At 45.3% G+C, this 17,693-nt stretch overlaps 1 protein-coding gene across 4 annotated transcripts in view; it reads left to right on the top strand.

The window, feature by feature from the left end:
* Positions 1 to 655: 655 nt before the first annotated feature.
* LOC140910468 (uncharacterized) overlaps positions 656 to 17,693 on the top strand; it is a 114,584-nt gene continuing 97,546 nt past the window's right edge. For 2 of the 4 annotated variants that reach the window (XM_073341417.1, XM_073341420.1), the window contains exons 1-5: positions 656 to 1,108; positions 2,095 to 2,195; positions 4,973 to 5,042; positions 6,369 to 6,499; positions 14,556 to 14,644. In XM_073341417.1, the coding sequence (XP_073197518.1) occupies positions 925 to 1,108; positions 2,095 to 2,195; positions 4,973 to 5,042; positions 6,369 to 6,499; positions 14,556 to 14,644 (575 nt within the window). In that variant the 5' untranslated portion in view covers positions 656 to 924. Of the gene's footprint in view, positions 1,109 to 1,140; positions 1,427 to 2,094; positions 2,196 to 4,845; positions 4,940 to 4,972; positions 5,043 to 6,368; positions 6,500 to 14,555; positions 14,645 to 17,693 lie in introns of those variants that run through there. The other 2 variants (XM_073341419.1, XM_073341421.1) reach the window with 2 other exon arrangements.

Consider the following 17,693-nt stretch of genomic DNA (forward strand, 5'->3'; position numbering starts at 1 on the left):
TCAAACGGGGATAACGATCTACCCCACCTTCACTTTACAGAGTGTTGTTGCCAGGACAAATTGATATATGTTACTTATGTGCTCAGCTATTACATTAATATTGGACAAAAATCAGATTTTTAAAGTAAACATTCATTTTTAATGTTAAAAACTTAACTACACTATTGTGCATGCATAAAAATTATAAAGTAAAGCTAACTGAATAAAAGGGGACTTTGGCTAGTTCCCTTTCATTCTTCACAGTGAGAAATGTTTAGCTGTGCCCCAAAGAATGGTTCCCTGATCACCTTGTGGCATCAGGTGTGTTCATGTACAGGCTTTTTAGAGGAGTAGGAGGGATCATATACGTTAAATACAGACACCACTCCCACCACTTAAAGTAACAACTCGGAGCCAATCTCAACCCTGCTCGTTCTGCTTGCCCCTTGCATCCTTTTCCCAATCATTGTCTGGCTACAGCTTTTTAAAATTGCGAACTTCTTGGGGCTGTAGCTCTGCCTTTCTATTGCTGTACAGGGCCTAGCACGTTTTGGTGGCTCAATAACAAGCCTACCCTCCTGGTTCTGTCTCTTTGCCCACAGGCTACCGAGGTGACCCGCAGCAGGAGCCAGCGGGTGGGTTGCTGTTTTTCGCACGTGGTGGAAGAGGCCTGGCTGGTGACTTTTCGGCGGAGGGAGGGAGGCAGGCAGGCACGGCTAATCTGTCACTAGCTCGCGGGGCCCCTAGTGCTGCCAGCCCAGGGCTCTGCCCCGGAGCCAGGGCAGGGCCGGCTCCCCGCTGCCTTGGTGGGGACGGGGCAGCACCGATCGGGCCCGATCCAGCCGCGTGGAGGAGTCGGGAGCCGGATCGGGCCCGGGGCTGAGTCAGCGACGGCCCAGCCCTTCGCCTCCGCCTCCCGCCCCTGCCTCGCCGCCCGGAGCCACCATGAGCTGCGCCGCGCTGCTGGGGCTGAGGGGCGCCGCTGCCCCACGGCTCCTGCGGGCCACAAGCAGCAGCAGCAGCTGCCGCCGCTGGAGCAACCTGGGCGGCGGCTCCTGCGAGCCCCAGGCGGGCGCGGCCGTGCGGGTGGGCTGCGCCGCGGGCTTCTGGGGAGACACGGCGGCCTCAGGTACCGGGGGAGCGGGGCCGGGGAGCGGGCTGGGGAGATGCACCCGCTCCTCCCCCCGCAGCGCGCACCGCGCCGCTCCGCCACACACCGCACGGCCTCCCGGCTGGGGTCGCCCAGAGCGCTGGGGTGGGGTGACAAGCCAGCAAAACAAGCCTCTCGTCACCGGAAGCGGACGGGGCGGGCGGCGCGCGGAATGAGAGCCGCTGCCGCGCCTTGCCCCGCTCGCCGGAGCAAAACTGAGGCAGCCCCAGGAGTGGGAGTGTGTGGAGCCCGCGCTCCGTCAGCTCCCGTCCCGGGCGACTCCCCAGCCAGGGAGACGTAAGCTCAGAAAATTGTCGGAGCCACTTGATTAGAAGGAGCATTTTTAGTGGCATTGGCAAAGCCAGCACCGGGCCTCATAGAATCATAGCATATCAGGGTAGGAAGGGACCTCAGGAGGTCATCCAGTCCAACCCCTGCTCAAATTAGGACCAATCCCCCAATTTTTGCCCCAGATCTCTAAGTGGCCCCCTCAAGGATTGAACTCACAACCCTGGGTTTAGCAGGCCAATGCTCCAACCACTGAGCTATCTCACTCCCTACCCCCTTCTGTGTCCTAGGTAGTTCTAGATGTATGGTGTGGTGTTTTGTGTTTGGGCTCTTTGTTTTTTAAAAACAGTTTCCCCTTCCTCCTCAATACATAAATAAAACAGTGATCACAACACTAAGCATCAGCCCCCAAACAACCAAATATGTAGTGTCCCATATTACAGGCACTTGCAGGTGTGAGTGATTTGCTCACACGTTGACTTTAACCCAATTGGTTAAGTGAGTAAAATTGTTTGCAGGATTGGGCCCAAAATCTTAAGTGATCTTTCTATCATTAATATATTGTCTCATACTTTGCAGTAATGTATGTTTTTCTGATTTAGTTTGTCAAAAATGAAACGGCTTTTATTTTAAAATATGACTTCCAACTCAGAGTTACTTAATATCTTTTTGATTAGTTCCTCAGCTTCTCTATGGAGGAAAACTGGATTTTCTGGTTTTTGATTATCTTTCTGAAATTACGATGTCTCTGTTGACCGCTGCAAAAGCCAAATCGCCAGTAAGGAAAGAATTATTTTAATTATGAAATAATAATTCAAGCAATTTCACATGAGAAAAGAATCAAAAGAATTGTATGAATTGTAAGAATTGTAAGAATTGCTGGTTTGATTTAGTTTTCTGCGTTTTACAGTTTGAGCTGTTTGAAATGTTCAAATATCATCACAAAGTGATCAGTATTTTAAAAGTGCTTCAAATCTTTCAAGTTGCTGAGTGATGCAGATGATCACTCAGTTGCTGAGTGATGAGTTGGCTGGAAAGCATTATCACACAAACATTAAGATTTTAAAATAAATCAGGCCCAATCCAGCCAATGGCTCCTGGGACTACTTGCATGAATAAGAATCTGTAGGAGTAGTTACTTAGTATTTACATAGGAAAATGTTGATAGTCTACAGTGCAAACGTTTAGTCTTGATTATTTTAATGTGAGATGACAGCCGGCAGATCTGATTTGATTGACTAAACATAAAATCTTACTACTAAGAAATACCAGCAATATAGCTCTATTAGAAAGATACTGTTAATTGAAATACCAACATGTTGGAAGATCAGAGTGTTATTTACTCTTGGAGGAATTCTGTACCACTGTGTATGCACAGAATTTATGTCCCCTGCAGATTTCTTTGCTTCCCTGCAGAAAAATGGCTTTCTGATGGGGAAGCAAGGGGAAGCCACAAGAGCGGTCATGCGGCCCTCCCCAGCAGTATATTTTGGATGCCCAGGGCAGCCGGCAGAGAGGTAAATCATTGTGGGGCAGGGGCCGGGACTGGGGAAGATCTGGCTGGTGGCTCCTATGCTGTGCCGGGCTCAACTGCTAGTCCCGGTGAGGCTGAAGAGGACAGGACTTCCTCTTCCCCTGCATGGCTTCTGGGGCTGGGTCAGACCCACCCCCAGATTTCTCCCCCAGCTACAAGAAGCACTGTAAACTCCCCCCTTGCTTCCTGTACCCATTGCTCCTCAGCTGCAAGGGGAGGGATCCCTGTACAGGGAGCTGCTCCCCCATCTGCTCTACCCCTGTGCATCCAGACCCTCTCATACCCAGTCCCTCCTCCTGAGCCCCCAACCCCCGATGAGCTCCACTTCCCGTGCACCTGGACCAGCCCAACGAGCCACCCGGATCCCCACCCCACCAAACCCCACCCAGCTGCACCTGGATCTCTGCCCCACTCCCCCAGCATCTGGACGCCCCACTGAGCCTCCCCATACCCAGACCCCCCTGCCGAGCTCTATCCACCCCACACCCAGACTCCCTCCTGCTTAGCCCCAACCACCTTCCCTGGATCCCCCTGCAGAGTCCCATTACCATTGCACCAAGAACCCTCCAACAAGCCCCTGTGCATCCAGAACCCGCCCCCCCCCCGCACCCAGATTCCCCACTGAGCCGCCCACACCCGGATTGCCCCACACAGAACCCTCTCAACCCACACCTGGAGCCCCCCACACTAAGCCCCTTCACACTTAGATCCTACTTTGTTGAGCCTGCCTACTCATACCTGGTTCACCTGGAATGGAGGGGCAGGACCCTGGGGTATTTCTGGGGCAGGCCCGATCCTTGCAACTGTATCAGGGTTTGGGTGCAGCCTCATTGCTGAGTCCGTGTCCCAGGGTGGTAGCTGCACAGTGATCTTCCACCTCTGTGCAGCCAGTGGCCTGTGCTCCCCAAAGCCATGCTGAAGCCTCCACGTTTATTTGACAAATAAAATTTGCAGAATTTTATAGAATTTTAAAATACTGTGTGCAGAATTTTTATTTTTTTGGTGCAGAATGCCTGCAGGAGTAGTCACTGTAGTTTCTATTATTCATTCTTATTCTGTAAATTATAGTCATGTCTGAAAATAAGATGCACTTTAATATAAACATAGTAATAGTACAATAGCTTCATAAGTTTAATAAACATATTATAACAAAATTTGAGATTCAAATACTTGATCTTGGCTGCTCCAGAGATCGCTGTATTTCAGTGGAGGAGGAAATGATCCCTCACCATTCATATATCAATTTAAGGGTGCAATCTTGAGTGGTACTAAACATCATTAGCCTTTATTATTTCAGCAGTTGGCCAGTCCCTCATAAGGTCAGGCCTATTGAATTCAAAAGGAGTTTTCCCATTATCTTCAGTGGGAGCAGGGCTGAGTCCGTAGGCCTTGATCCTGCAAAGACTTAGTCACATGAGTAGTCCCACTAGATTGTGGATGAGTTCAATTTAAAGTTAAAAACAATGGGCCAAATATCTGCTAATGAAACTGGCAAAACTTCATTGCCTTCAAAGGAGTTCCGTCAGTTTATGCCAGCAGAGAGTTAGGCACACATGGCTTGAAATTTGAATGCATTGTCTCAATTCATAGGGCTTCAATAAAACTTCTCCTTGAATGGGATAGCTGTGAATTGTTTTGTTGTACATTGTCAATATTTAGTATTTTACTTTATAATTAAAATTGATTGGATCATTTGTTCCCTGTATGATTCCAAAGGCTAATTAAAAATAATGGTATTTATAATATATAATTAGACTCCTGTAAAAATATAGTGATGTCCGTTTGTGTTGTATTTATTTTAATCTATATATTGTTAAATTAAGAATTTTTTTATTTTAGAGAAACATTTTACAGGTTTCCTTTAGAAAAAGAAATCCACCATTTTTAATTATAGAATTAAGAAAATGAGTATACGCTGTTTTTCGATCTTTTCTGCAACCCAAGAGCCAATAAAGAGAAGGAGTTGATTTACCCATGACCAAGATTTGGCAAGTAAATTATATAACTTCTTATTATTTCAGGATTTGGGTTACACTCCTGATTTTGTGTTGACTGCAATGGGTCCCTATATTAAGGACATTCACAGGAAAGGTATGCTATAGAATAATATGGGTTGGATAACTTTAATAATTTATAGCTTGATCTTTGAAGTGCTCATCACTCTTAACTACTATCATCTTCAGTATTAGTTGGGGTGCTCAGAACTTCACAAGATCAGATCCTTAGTGTTCATATCTTCATTGTGTACTTTGTTACTTCAAATCTGAATATAGGAAGTCTGACTGTTTTTTCTACGTTTTGAATGAAAACATTCAACAAAGGGAATTCTCATTTTCCCCATACCTAATACACTATATATTACCTACTGTATAAATTGAGCTATGCATTTATTTTAAAAGGGAAATTGCATTTTTCTTGTCTTCTTTGAGATGTACTTTTATCCAGTTTCATGTTAACTGTTTAATGAGTGGGGTGGGAAATGGTTTTCCCATCCTAGGGAATTTTCAAATTTGAAAAAAGAAAAAAATCCAAAACATTCCCCATCCTGAATTGGGCAAGTATCTTGAAAATTTCAGTGAACAGAAAATCCGGGGAAAAAAATTGATTGGGTCAACTGGAATGTTTCACTTTGATAATTCTGAAACATTTTGTTTTGATTTCAACCATTTTATTTTTCTCTTTTTTAATACTATAAATTACATTTCAAAATGAAAAGTCATTTCGAATTGAAAAACAACCTTTTCATTTAGAAAGTGTCAAAACAGGATGTTTAGACAATTTAAAACTTTTGTTTCAAAATTTTGTCTAAAAGCAAAAATCTATCACAACAAACCCTTTCCTTTGAACAGTTTTGCTTCTGATCAGCATTTTCCAATGAAAAAACACGTTATTAAAAATTCCTGACAATCTATCTGTTTATATTAATAGAGAGGTAAAGTGGGTGAAGTAATATCTTTTACTGGACCAACTTCTATTGGTCGAAGAGACATACTGATTTATGCTGTTGGTCGAAGAGACATACTGATTTATGCTAATAGAAGGTTTATGCTAATAGTATGCAGCCATACTGATATTCTTCACAACTCCTTAGAAGTCAGATTTGTGGATAATCTCCCTAAAATCCTCTCACAATTCCAGATTATGCCTGCAATGTTAGAATAGCTGTATGTTTTTGCCCAAGAGTCTTCAGTGAAGTAGTGAACAGTGTAGATGTTTAAATTATTATTAGGTTTGAGAGTTGTACCAGTCACAACTACTGTTTATCTGTTGACTTGATAAGAAAGCACAACATTTGGTTTATTGTTCTGATTGATCATGTGCTTGACAACATGCAACAGTGCATCCTGGGGCTCAGGTGGTAAGCCTTTTTTGTAATATAACTGGTGGTTTTAACACTGAACTTTTTGTTCTGTTAAGGTGTTCGTGTCATTAGTAATGCTGGTGGAATGAATCCACTTGCGTGTGCTGCTGGTCTTCAAGAGGTGGCAAAGAAAGCTGATGTTGATTTGAAAATAGCTGTTGTTGCTGGAGATGATCTGATGGGCGAGGTATTTTATTGATATTTTATGGCTCAGTAAAAGTGTGGGAAGTTTGATTAATTCTTTCATACAGCACAGAGATGACATTTAAAATATGTGGTGTCATTGGGAGCATCACTTTTGTTTAATTATTATACATTGCATCATTATTTGAGAAAATAACCTCTGTCCTTGATCTGTTTTATATATGGCATGCACAAAGTTAAATGTATATTTCTCAAATCAAATTTATCTTAAATGTGCTAGATTGATTGCAGTCATGGCTGATTCCATAATCACTGCTAGGGATCATGTTTTCTATTTGCTAAACTCAGAAGGCATGAGTTATCTGATCTGAGGGATTACAAGAGCCCAAAGTAGCTCAAGTGTTTCAGTTCTTAGTGGTATATTCTCAAAACTGACATGTTTAGTATAGATAAACAGTAACTTGAGTGTGCCTAGAAGCTAATGAATTCTCCTTTTTGAGCTGACATTGTAAAACTAGTTTTGGATCTAATGTACTAATAGCCGGCCCCTCTGTTATTTTACCTTGTCTTTTGTCTGTGGTTCAACAAAATTCTAATCATACTAGTATTTCTAGTGGATCATGTTACAAAAGTAGATATTTATTTGTGGGGGCAAGATGAAAATGTTTTGTAACCAGACAGGACATTTGAATTTCTAGTATGTTTAACATTGAGAAAAATGTCAATTTTTTCCCCGCTATTCATGAACGATGGTACATAAGTTATGTGTTAGAAAAATAACTCATTTTAAACGGAATGATTTTTGTGCTTCAGATCCATTTAAAATAAAAGTTAATAATACAGTCCATGGGTGAAACCTGGCCCTACGAAAATCAGTGGGAGTTCTGCCATTGACTTCAGGGGCCAGAATTTCACCCCAAATCTGCTCCAACTCCCCTTGTGCTTAGTCTGAGTAGTTACTTTGGTTTTAGCTGTGGAGAGTCTGTAGAGTTGCTTAATTAGTTTTCCCTTGAGGATACCTTTAATGGCAGATACCCTGGCCTGCCTCAAACACTGTAGTACTAGGCTTGGCAGTCTGCAGAAGGTGTAACCCCGCATGCATCAGGTCCGCAAGTCCTTGTCCACTTTGCACAGAAGCTCAGCCACTGTATCTAAGGCTCTCTGAGTGCAGAGAAGGCAGGATTTAGCCCTAAGCTATTTTTTATTTCTAGTTGCTGTATAAACTAAATAACAGTGAATCTTTGATCTCTTAAATCGAACATTCCATAGTTTGCACAGACTCAAAGCTTCTTGTCTATTGACTGTTTCCAATACAGTAGAACCTCAGAGTTACGAACACCAGAGTTACCAACTGACTGGTCAACCACACACCTCATTTGGAACTGGAAATGCACAATCAGGCAGCAGCGCAGAGAGAGAAAAAAATAAAATAAAAGCAAATACAGGACAGTACTGTGTTAGATGTAAACTACTAAAAAATAAAGGAAAAGCAGCATTTTTCTTCTGCATAATAAAGTTTCAAAGCTGTATAAGTCAATGTTCAGTTGTAAACTTTGGAAAGAATAATCATAACGTTTTATTCAGAGTTACAAACATTTCAGAGTTATGAACAACCTCCATTCCCAACGTGTTCCTAACTTGGGGTATGTCTACACTACGGAATAAGGTCGAATTTATAGAAGTCGTTTTTTTTAGAAATCGGTTTTATATATTCGAGTGTGTGTGTCTCCACAGAAAATGCTCTAAGTGCATTAAGTGCATTAACTTGGCGGAGTGCTTCCACAGTACCGGGGCTAGAGTTGACTTCCGGAGCGTTGCACTGTGGATAGCTATCCCACAGTTCCCGCAGTCTCCGCTGCCCATTGGAATTCTGGGTTGAGATCCCAATGTCTGATGGGGCTAGAACATTGTTGCGGGTGGTTCTGAGTACATATCATCAGGCCCCCCTTCCCTCCCTCCCTCCGTGAAAGCAAGGGCAGACAATCGTTTCGCGCCTTTTTTCCTGAGTTACCTGTGCAGACGCCATACCACGGCAAGCATGGAGCCCGCTCAGGTAACCGTCACCGTATGTCTCCTGGGTGCTGGCAGACACGGTACGGCATTGCTACACAGTAGCAGCAACCCATTGCCTTCTGGCAGCAGACGGTGCAGTACGACTGGTAGCCGTTCTCGTCGTGTCCGAGGTGCTCCTGGCCACGTCGGCTGGGAGCGCCTGGGCAGACATGGGCGCAGGGACTAAATTTGGAGTGACTTGACCAGGTCATTCTCTTTAGTTCTGCAGTCAGTCCTATTGAACTGTCTTATGGTGAGCAGGCAGGCGATACGGATTGCTAGCAGTCGTACTGTACCATCTTCTGCTGGGCAGGCAAGAGATGAGGATGGCTAGCAGTCGTACTGTACCATCTTCTGCCGAGCAGCCATGAGATGTGGATGGCATGCAGTCCTTCTGCACCGTCTGCTGCCAGCCAAAGATGTAAAAGATAGATGGAGTGGATCAAAACAAGAAATAGACCAGATTTGTTTTGTACTCATTTGCTTCCCCCCGTCCGCTGTCTAGGGGACTCATTCCTCTAGGTCACACTGCAGTCACTCACAGAGAAGGTGCAGCGAGGTAAATCTAGCCATGTATCAATCAGAGGCCAGGCTAACCTCCTTGTTCCAATAAGAACAATAACTTAGGTGCACCATTTCTTATTGGAACCCTCCGTGAAGTCCTGCCTGAAATACTCCTTGATGTAAAGACACCCCCTTTGTTGATTTTAGCTCCCTGAAGCCAACCTTGTAAGCCGTGTCGTCAGTCGCCCCTCCCTCCGTCAGAACAATGGCAGACAATCGTTCCGCGCCTTTTTTCTGTGCGGACGCCATACCAAGGCAAGCATGGAGGCTGCTCAGCTCACTTTGGCAATTAGGAGCACATTAAACAGCACACGCATTATCCAGCAGTATATGCAGCACCAGAACCTGGCAAAGCAATACCGGGCGAGGAGGCGACGTCAGCGCGGTCACGTGAGTGATCAGGACATGGATGCAGATTTCTCTGAAAGCATGGGCCCTGCCAATGCATGCATCATGGTGCTAATGGGGCAGGTTCATGCTGTGGAACGCCGATTCTGGGCTCGGGAAACAAGCACAGACTGGTGGGACCGCATAGTGTTGCAGGTCTGGGACGATTCCCAGTGGCTGCGAAACTTTCGCATGCGTAAGGGCACTTTCATGGAACTTTGACTTGCTTTCCCCTGCCCTGAGGCACACGAATACCAAGATGAGAGCAGCCCTCACAGTTGAGAAGCGAGTGGCGATAGCCCTGTGGAAGCTTGCAACGCCAGACAGCTACCGGTCAGTTGGGAATCAATTTGGAGTGGGCAAATCTACTGTTGGGACTGCGGTGATGCAAGTAGCCCACGCAATCAAAGATCTGCTGATATCAAGGGTAGTGACCCTGGGAAATGTGCAGGTCATAGTGGATGGCTTTGCTGCAATGGGATTCCTTAACTGTGGTGGGGCCATACACGGAACCCATATCCCTATCTTGGCACCGGAGCACCAAGCCCCCGAGTACATAAACGGCAAGGGGTACTTTTCAATAGTGCTGCAAGCTGTGGTGGATCACAAGGGACGTTTCACCAACATCAACGTGGGATGGCTGGGAAAGGTACATGACGCTCGCATCTTCAGGAACTCTGGTCTGTTTCAAAAGCTGCAGGAAGGGACTTTATTCCCAGACCAGAAAATAACTGTTGGGGATGTTGAAATGCCTATATGTATCCTTGGGGACCCAGCCTACCCCTTAATGCCATGGCTCATGAAGCCGTACACAGGCAGCCTGGACAGTAGTCAGGAGCTGTTCAACTACAGGCTGAGCAAGTGCAGAATGGTGGTAGAATGTGCATTTGGATGTTTAAAGGCGCGCTGGCGCAGTTTACTGACTCGCTTAGACCTCAGCGAAACCAATATTCCCACTGTTATTACTGCTTGCTGTGTGCTCCACAATATCTGTGAGAGTAAGGGGGAGACGTTTATGGCGGGTTGGGAAGTTGAGGCAAATCGCCTGGCTGCTGGTTACGCGCAGCCAGACACCAGGGCGGTTAGAAGAGCACAGGAGGGCGCGGTACGCATCAGAGAAGCTTTGAAAACCAGTTTCATGACTGGCCAGGCTACGGTGTGAAAGTTCTGTTTGTTTCTCCTTGATGAAACCCCCCGCCTCTTGGTTCACTCTACTTCCCTGTAAGCTAACCACCTTCCCCTCCTCCCTTCGATCACCGCTTGCAGAAGCAATAAAGTCATTGTTGCTTCACATTCATGCATTCTTTATTCATTCATCACACAAACCAAGGTAGCCCAGGAGGGGTGGTGGAGGAGGGAAGGAAAATGCTACACAGCACTTTAAAAGTTTACAACTTTAAAATTTATTGAATGGCAGCCTTCTTTTTTTTGGGCAATCCTCTGTGGCGGAGTGGCTGGTTGGCCGGTGGCCCCCCCACCGCATTCTTGGGCGTCTGGGTATGGAGGCTATGGAACTTGGGGAGGAGGGCGGTTGGTTACACAGGGGCTGTAGTGGCAGTCTGTTCTCCAGCTGCCTTTGCTGCAGCTGAACCATACACTGGAGCATACTGATTTGGTCCTCCAGCAGCCTCAGCATTGAATCCTGCCTCCTCTCATCACGCTGCTGCCACATTTGAGCTTCAGCCCTCTCTTCAGCCCGCCACCTCTCCTCCCGGTCATTTTGTGCTTTCCTGCACTCTGACATTATTTGCCTCCACGCGTTCGTCTGTGCTCTGTCCTCTGCGGGAGGACAGCATGAGCTCTGAGAACATTTCATCTCGACTGCGTTTTTTTTTCTTTCTAAGATTCACTAGCCTCTGGAAAGGAGAAGATCCTGTGATCATTGAAACACATGCAGCTGGTGGAGGAAAAAAAAAGGGACAGCGGTATTTAAAGAGACACATTTTATAAAACAGTGGCTACACTCTTTCAGGGTAAACCTTGCTGTTAACATTACATACATAGCACATGTGCTTTCGTTACAAGGTCGCATTTTGCCTCCCCCCACCATGTGGCTAGGCCCTCCCCCCTTCCCATGGCTAAGAGCGGGGTACATTTCTGTTTAGCCACAGGCAAACAGCCCAGCAGGAATGGGCTCCTCTGAGTGTCCCCTGAAGAAAAGCACTCTATTTCAACCAGGTGACCATGAATTATATCTCACTCTCCTGAGGATAACACAGAGAGATAAAGAACGGATGTTGTTTGAACGCCGGCAAAACATACTCTGCAATGCTTTGTTGTACAATGATTCCCGAGTATGTGTTACTGGCCTGGAGTGGTAAAGTGTCCTACCATGAAGGACGCAATAAGGCTGCCCTCCCCAGAAACCTTTTGCAAAGGCTTTGGGAGTACATCCAGGAGAGCCGCTAATGCCAGGGCAAAGTAATCCTTTCACATGCTTGCTTTTAAACTATGTATAGTATTTTAAAAGGTACACTCACCGGAGGTCCCTTCTCCGCCTGCTGGGTCCAGGAGGCAGCCTTGGGTGGGTTCGGGGGGTACTGGCTCCAGGTCCAGGGTGAGAAACAGTTCCTGGCTGTCGGGAAAACCGGTTTCTCCGCTTGCTTGCTGTGAGCTATCTACAACCTCATCATCATCATCTTCTTCGTCCCCAAAACCTGCTTCCGTATTGCCTCCATCTCCATTGAAGGAGTCAAACAACACGGCTGGGGTAGTGGTGGCTGAATCCCCTAAAATGGCATGCAACTCATCATAGAAGCGGCATGTTTGGGGCTCTGACCCGGAGCGGCCGTTCGCCTCTCTGGTTTTCTGGTAGGTTTGCCTCAGCTCCTTCAGTTTCACGCGGCACTGCTTCGGGTCCCTGTTATGGGCTCTGTCCTTCATGCCCTGGGAGATTTTGACAAAGGTTTTGGCATTTCGAAAACTGGAATGGAGTTCTGATAGCACGGATTCCTCTCCCCATACAGCGATCAGATCCCGTACCTCCCGTTCGGTCCATGCTGGAGCTCTTTTGCGATTCTGGGACTCCATCATGGTCACCTCTGCTGATGAGCTCTGCATGGTCACCTGCAGCTTGCCACGCTGGCCAAACAGGAAATGAGATTCAAAAGTTCGCGGTTCTTTTCCTGTCTACCTGGCCAGTGCATCTGAGTTGAGAGTGCTGTCCAGAGCGGTCACAATGGAGCACTCTGGGATAGCTACCGGAGGCCAATACCGTCGAATTGTGTCCACAGGACCCCAAATTCGAGCCGGCAAGGCCGATTTAAGCGCTAATTCACTTGTCAGGGGTGGAGTAAGGAAATTGATTTTAAAAGCCCTTTAAGTCGAAATAAAGGGCTTCATCGTGTGGACGGGTGCAGGTTTACATCCATTTAATGCTGCTAAATTTGACCTAAAGTCCTAGTGTAGACCAGGGCTTGGAGGTTCTACTGTAGCTTATAAAGTACTAGGTGGTTTCTTTAGTATTTACTTATAAGTATCTTTACTTATTGTGATTTGGTTTAAGGTAGTTTATGGTTGGTAGGTTTGCCGTTTGGGTGACTTAAGACATTTGAAATCTAGGTAATATTGTACTAAGAGGCTGCATTTTTCCTCTATATGTAGACCGCCTATGCAAAAACAAAGAGAATTAGAATGGAAAATGCTGTGTTTCATATAGTATTTTTTGCAGATGTGATTATTTTCCCTTTAACTCAGGAAGTCTAGCAGAAAATTGTTAGATATTTCAGTGCATTGTATGTTACACTTGATGGGAAAACTGATATAACTTTAGACAGAGATGGACACACGGTTGTTCAAACGTACTTCAAAGTGTCACAGATTGGTCTGCACCCTCTCAAATTATTAATACAGGGGCATGGCCAACCGACACTACAATTCCTAGCATGCCATTAAATGTGAAGAAAGCTGGAATCTGCTCCATTGTTTACAAATTAGGTGTAGCCCTTTGACTTCCGGGGTGAAATCCTGACCCTACTGAAGTCAGTGGGGGTTTTGTCAGTGGGGGGGGGGGCAGGGCAGGAATTCACCTTTGGTATGTTGCTGATCTAATCATCCCATGACCACAGTTTAGACATTCCTGATCTGCAGTCAGCATTTAGATTCTCTAATTTGTTAGTCCAGTAGTCAAATGAGTGACACATAGTTATGTAGATGATAATTAGAGCCCTGTGTGGATTCAAAATTTGTATCTGTATCCGATCCATGATTTGCGAACACAGTCCTCTGATATAAAGCAGATATCCGCAGATTTGCAGGGCTCAAATGATAATGATCTGTATTGTTGACACTAAACATTTTAAATTGATAAATGCAGTGTGATAAAACTTTAGTGTGTCTAAAGTTCCAATATTACACTTAATAAAAAGAAATGTAGCAGAAGTGAAGATTTTTGTCAGATGCTAAGTTGCCAATCAATTAGAGTAGTGTCTGTCTTTATTAGCTTTGGTAATGAGAAATAGGGATGGACTGAAGAGAAAAGGTCAAAGATCAAGCCACTAAAATCCAGTTTATTAACTGGGTCAATACAGAAGGCCTGCCGGCCCCTGTAATGTTGAAAGCTGTGTAGGATTAGACGTTAGGTTCTCAGAAAGGTTGTTTAGATAGGTAATCCGGATCCAAATATTGCATATGACCCCAGAGAAGTTTTTCCACAATTAATGAACTGTCAGCTCTCCACTTTAAGATTGAATTGATATTGTGCTACTGAAACCAGTGCGGTAAGAGGTCTGAGCCTCAACACTAGCTTCATTTTCTGACCTTTCAACTACTGTGATTACAGCAGATATTTCTGTGGAAAGGGTTTGGCTATGTTCAATTTTAAATGTGTTAAGGGCATCTGAAGAAACTGTAACTTACAATGAGTTGATAAATTGAGTAGGTTTATTATCTTTGAAGCTGAAGACTTTTTCCTCTGATTTCACAAAAGTTCTAGTGAAAAAAGACTAACTCAGCCTCTTATTGGACAGTGTTTGTTAAATACTTTTTGTTAGGTATTTTAACAATACCATTTTGCCTAGAGTTACTAAAAGGTGGATATTTGCTGTTGTCTGATATTTAATACTGTAAAATATTCATAGACCTGGATGTTTTAACAGAAAGACAACCTAAAAGGAGCTGGTATCACAGATATGGAGAGTGGGAAGCCATTTCCGGAGAATATTCACAGCATGAATGCATATCTTGGGTGAGATATTTTAAAAAGTTGTATGTTTTGTATGTTGTTTTAAAAATGTTGATGTCATACACATTCCATTGATTGCATCAGGATTGTTTGTTTTGGTTTACAAGTAAAATAATAATAATGTAGTGAATTAATGGTGTTGGGCAGCCTGCAAAATCGGATTTATTTTCTTTCTGTCTCATAAATATTTAGCACTGTGATTTTCCTGTAGTAGCTCTTTGGCATCACATCTCTCACCATTCGTCCTCAGCTTTTATTTCATGCCAAAAAAATTTTGTTCAGTTTAATTTTAAACAATACCAACAATCCCTTGAGATCCATATGCAGAGGCTCCTCTCCTTGCATGGAACAGGTGGCGGGGGGTGGTGGGAGAGGGGGCAGCTGCTCTGGAGGCATCATCCCTAACCAAAAGCATTGGAATCTGTGGAAAAAAAGTAATATAATCTTAGGCTGCATTAGCTTTTCTATGGCGCCTCTCCTTGCTGTGAAACTCCTGATGAAGCTGGGCTGTCCAGGAGTCTCTGCGTAGGTGGCCCTGCCCTCCAGAACCTTTATGGATCTGAGGATTCTGGTAACCAAACTTCCTGACTGTCCCATGGGGAACATAAGTGTTCTTTCCTCCTGGGGGAAAGGTTCAGAGAAAACTTCAGAAGAGGAACTTTCAAGAGTTTTTTCTTCCTCTTGTCCCGCTTCTGCAGGTTTTTCTGTGGAACAGGGTGGTCTGGCCCATCATTCCTATTCTATATCACTATTTGACTGTTCAGAATTTTTTAATAGCTGTCCAGTTATAAGTATACACACATGCTTGGTTTACTTGCAGACAATGAATGTGTTGGCATATGATTCTTAAAAGACTAAATGTCTTTGGTTCTCTTTACTTTTTCAAAATACTACTTTTGTAACTCTTCTCTCTTTGATTTTTGGCAGTCCAAAGTCTTTTGTTTGCAGAGAACATAAGATATGTTTTAGCTCAGCCATAAGTTGTTGGCTTGATGCAGGGATCACTGAGAGAAACTGTGTGACCTATTTTATACAGGAGGTCAGACTAGATCAGGGTTGGGCAAAATAGAGCCCGTGGGATGGATCTGGCCCGTCTAACGTTTCTGCCCAGCCTGCCTTGACTAACATTTCTGTCCGGCCTCCTCTGCCCCCTTGCGATCTCGGAGTCCGGGCTGCTAAAAGTCCTGCAGAGCAGCGGGGTGCTCAGGCAGGCTGGCTGCCTGCCTGCCATGGCCCCACGCAGCTCCCAGAAGCGTCCAGCTGCTGTTGGCATGTCTCTGCATGCCCGTGGCGGGAGGGAGGGGAAGGCAGCTCCGTGCGCTGCCCCTGCCCCCAGCACCATCCTCATAGCTCCCCTTGGTCCTGAAACTGGCCTATGGGAGCTGCAGGGGTGGTGCATGCAGGCACGGGCAGCACACGGAGACCCGCTGTCCCTCTCCCCACAAGGGGCGCGCAGAGATGTGCCAGCAGCAGCCAGCCGCAGCCACTTCCGGGAGCGGCCTGGGGCTATGGCAGGCAGGCAGCCTACCTGAGCTCTGCTACGCTGCTGGCCGGGAGCCACCTCTGGTAAGCGACTCCCAGCCAGAGCCTGCACCTTGTACCCCTTCCTGCACCCCAACCCCCTGCCCCAGGTCAGAACCCCCTCCTGCACCCGAACTCCCTCCCAGACCCTGCACCCACTCCCCTGCCCCAGCCCGGAATCCCCTCCTGCACCAAACTCCCTCGCAGAGCCCACACCCTTCACCCTGTCATGCACCCCAACACTCTGCACCGGCCTGGAGCTCCCTCCTGCATCCAAACTCCCTCCCAGATCCCGCATCCCCTCCATTAATATAGTAGAAATGTGCGGCCTGTGACGACTTACCAAAATTCGTGGAGTGGCCCCCCTGCGAAAATTATTGCCTGCCCCTGGACTAGATGATCATAATGGTCACTTCTGGCCTTAAAATATATGATGCTACATAGCATAATCAGATAAGAATACAAATATATTGTAAGCTTTTTGTTGTAAATTTACTGCTGATGAAAGCTGCCAGAGTTCTAGCCCATACTATATATAGTGATCTCCTAACATACCAGGTACAACATAAGCAGAAGCAATGCAGTATTCCCCACATAGCCCCATTATTATGCTTTCACCCTGTTCCGTAGGGACAGCTTCTGTGGATAAGAATAGTTTCCATCTCACTCATCCTCTTTGCTGTGACTTCCCAAAGGTCTGTCCAGTGTATGTAATTTTTAAAAATAGCTACCTGCCCACAGTGAAGAGCACAGGGAGTCCTCCCGTTTCTTTCACATAGGCCTCCAAAAGTCATTACATGTTTTGTTTTGTTTTTTTTAAAAAACTCCCAAACAAAAATAGCTAATTGTTCAACTTCTCAAACATTTTCTTACTGCAAAAATCCACATTCTTGCTGTGTGAAAGTGGAGTTTTCTTTTGGTCTCTTTAAGTAAACGGTTTCCACATACTTGTATGAAGACTACACCACTGCACATTTTACTGTCTAGGAAAATCTTCAAGTATTCAAGGAAAGATAGGTAAGTATGTTTAATGCAGCATACATATTTTTCTAGATGGAACAACAATGTTGAAAGAGAGCTCTCTTAGTTTGACAGTCAGTATTTTCTTTTGAAATTGCTCTTGGCTTGTTTACTCAATATATAAAAAAGAAAAGTTACAATGAGCTATATGTGAGGCAGCAGAATATAACAACAAAAAGTGGTCACACTGGTCCATCTAGCCCAGTATCCTGTCTTCTGACAGTGGCCAGTGCCAGATGCTTCAGAGGGAATGAACATCACAGGGCAATTTATTGAGTGATCTGTCCCCTGTCATCCAGAGTCTGGCAGTTGGAGGTTTAGAGGGACCTAGAGCATGGGGTTGTCTCCCTGATCATCTTGGTTAATAGCCATTGATGGACCTATCCTACATGAACGTATCAACTTTTTTTTTGACCCAGTGATACTTTTGGCCTTCACAACATCCCCTGGCAGTGAGTTCTGCCGGTGAACTGTGCATTGTGTGGAATACTTCCTTGTGTTTGTTTTAAAC

The sequence above is a fragment of the Lepidochelys kempii genome, chromosome 4, assembly GCF_965140265.1.
Source record: "Lepidochelys kempii isolate rLepKem1 chromosome 4, rLepKem1.hap2, whole genome shotgun sequence".
Taxonomy (NCBI): Eukaryota; Metazoa; Chordata; order Testudines; family Cheloniidae; genus Lepidochelys; species Lepidochelys kempii.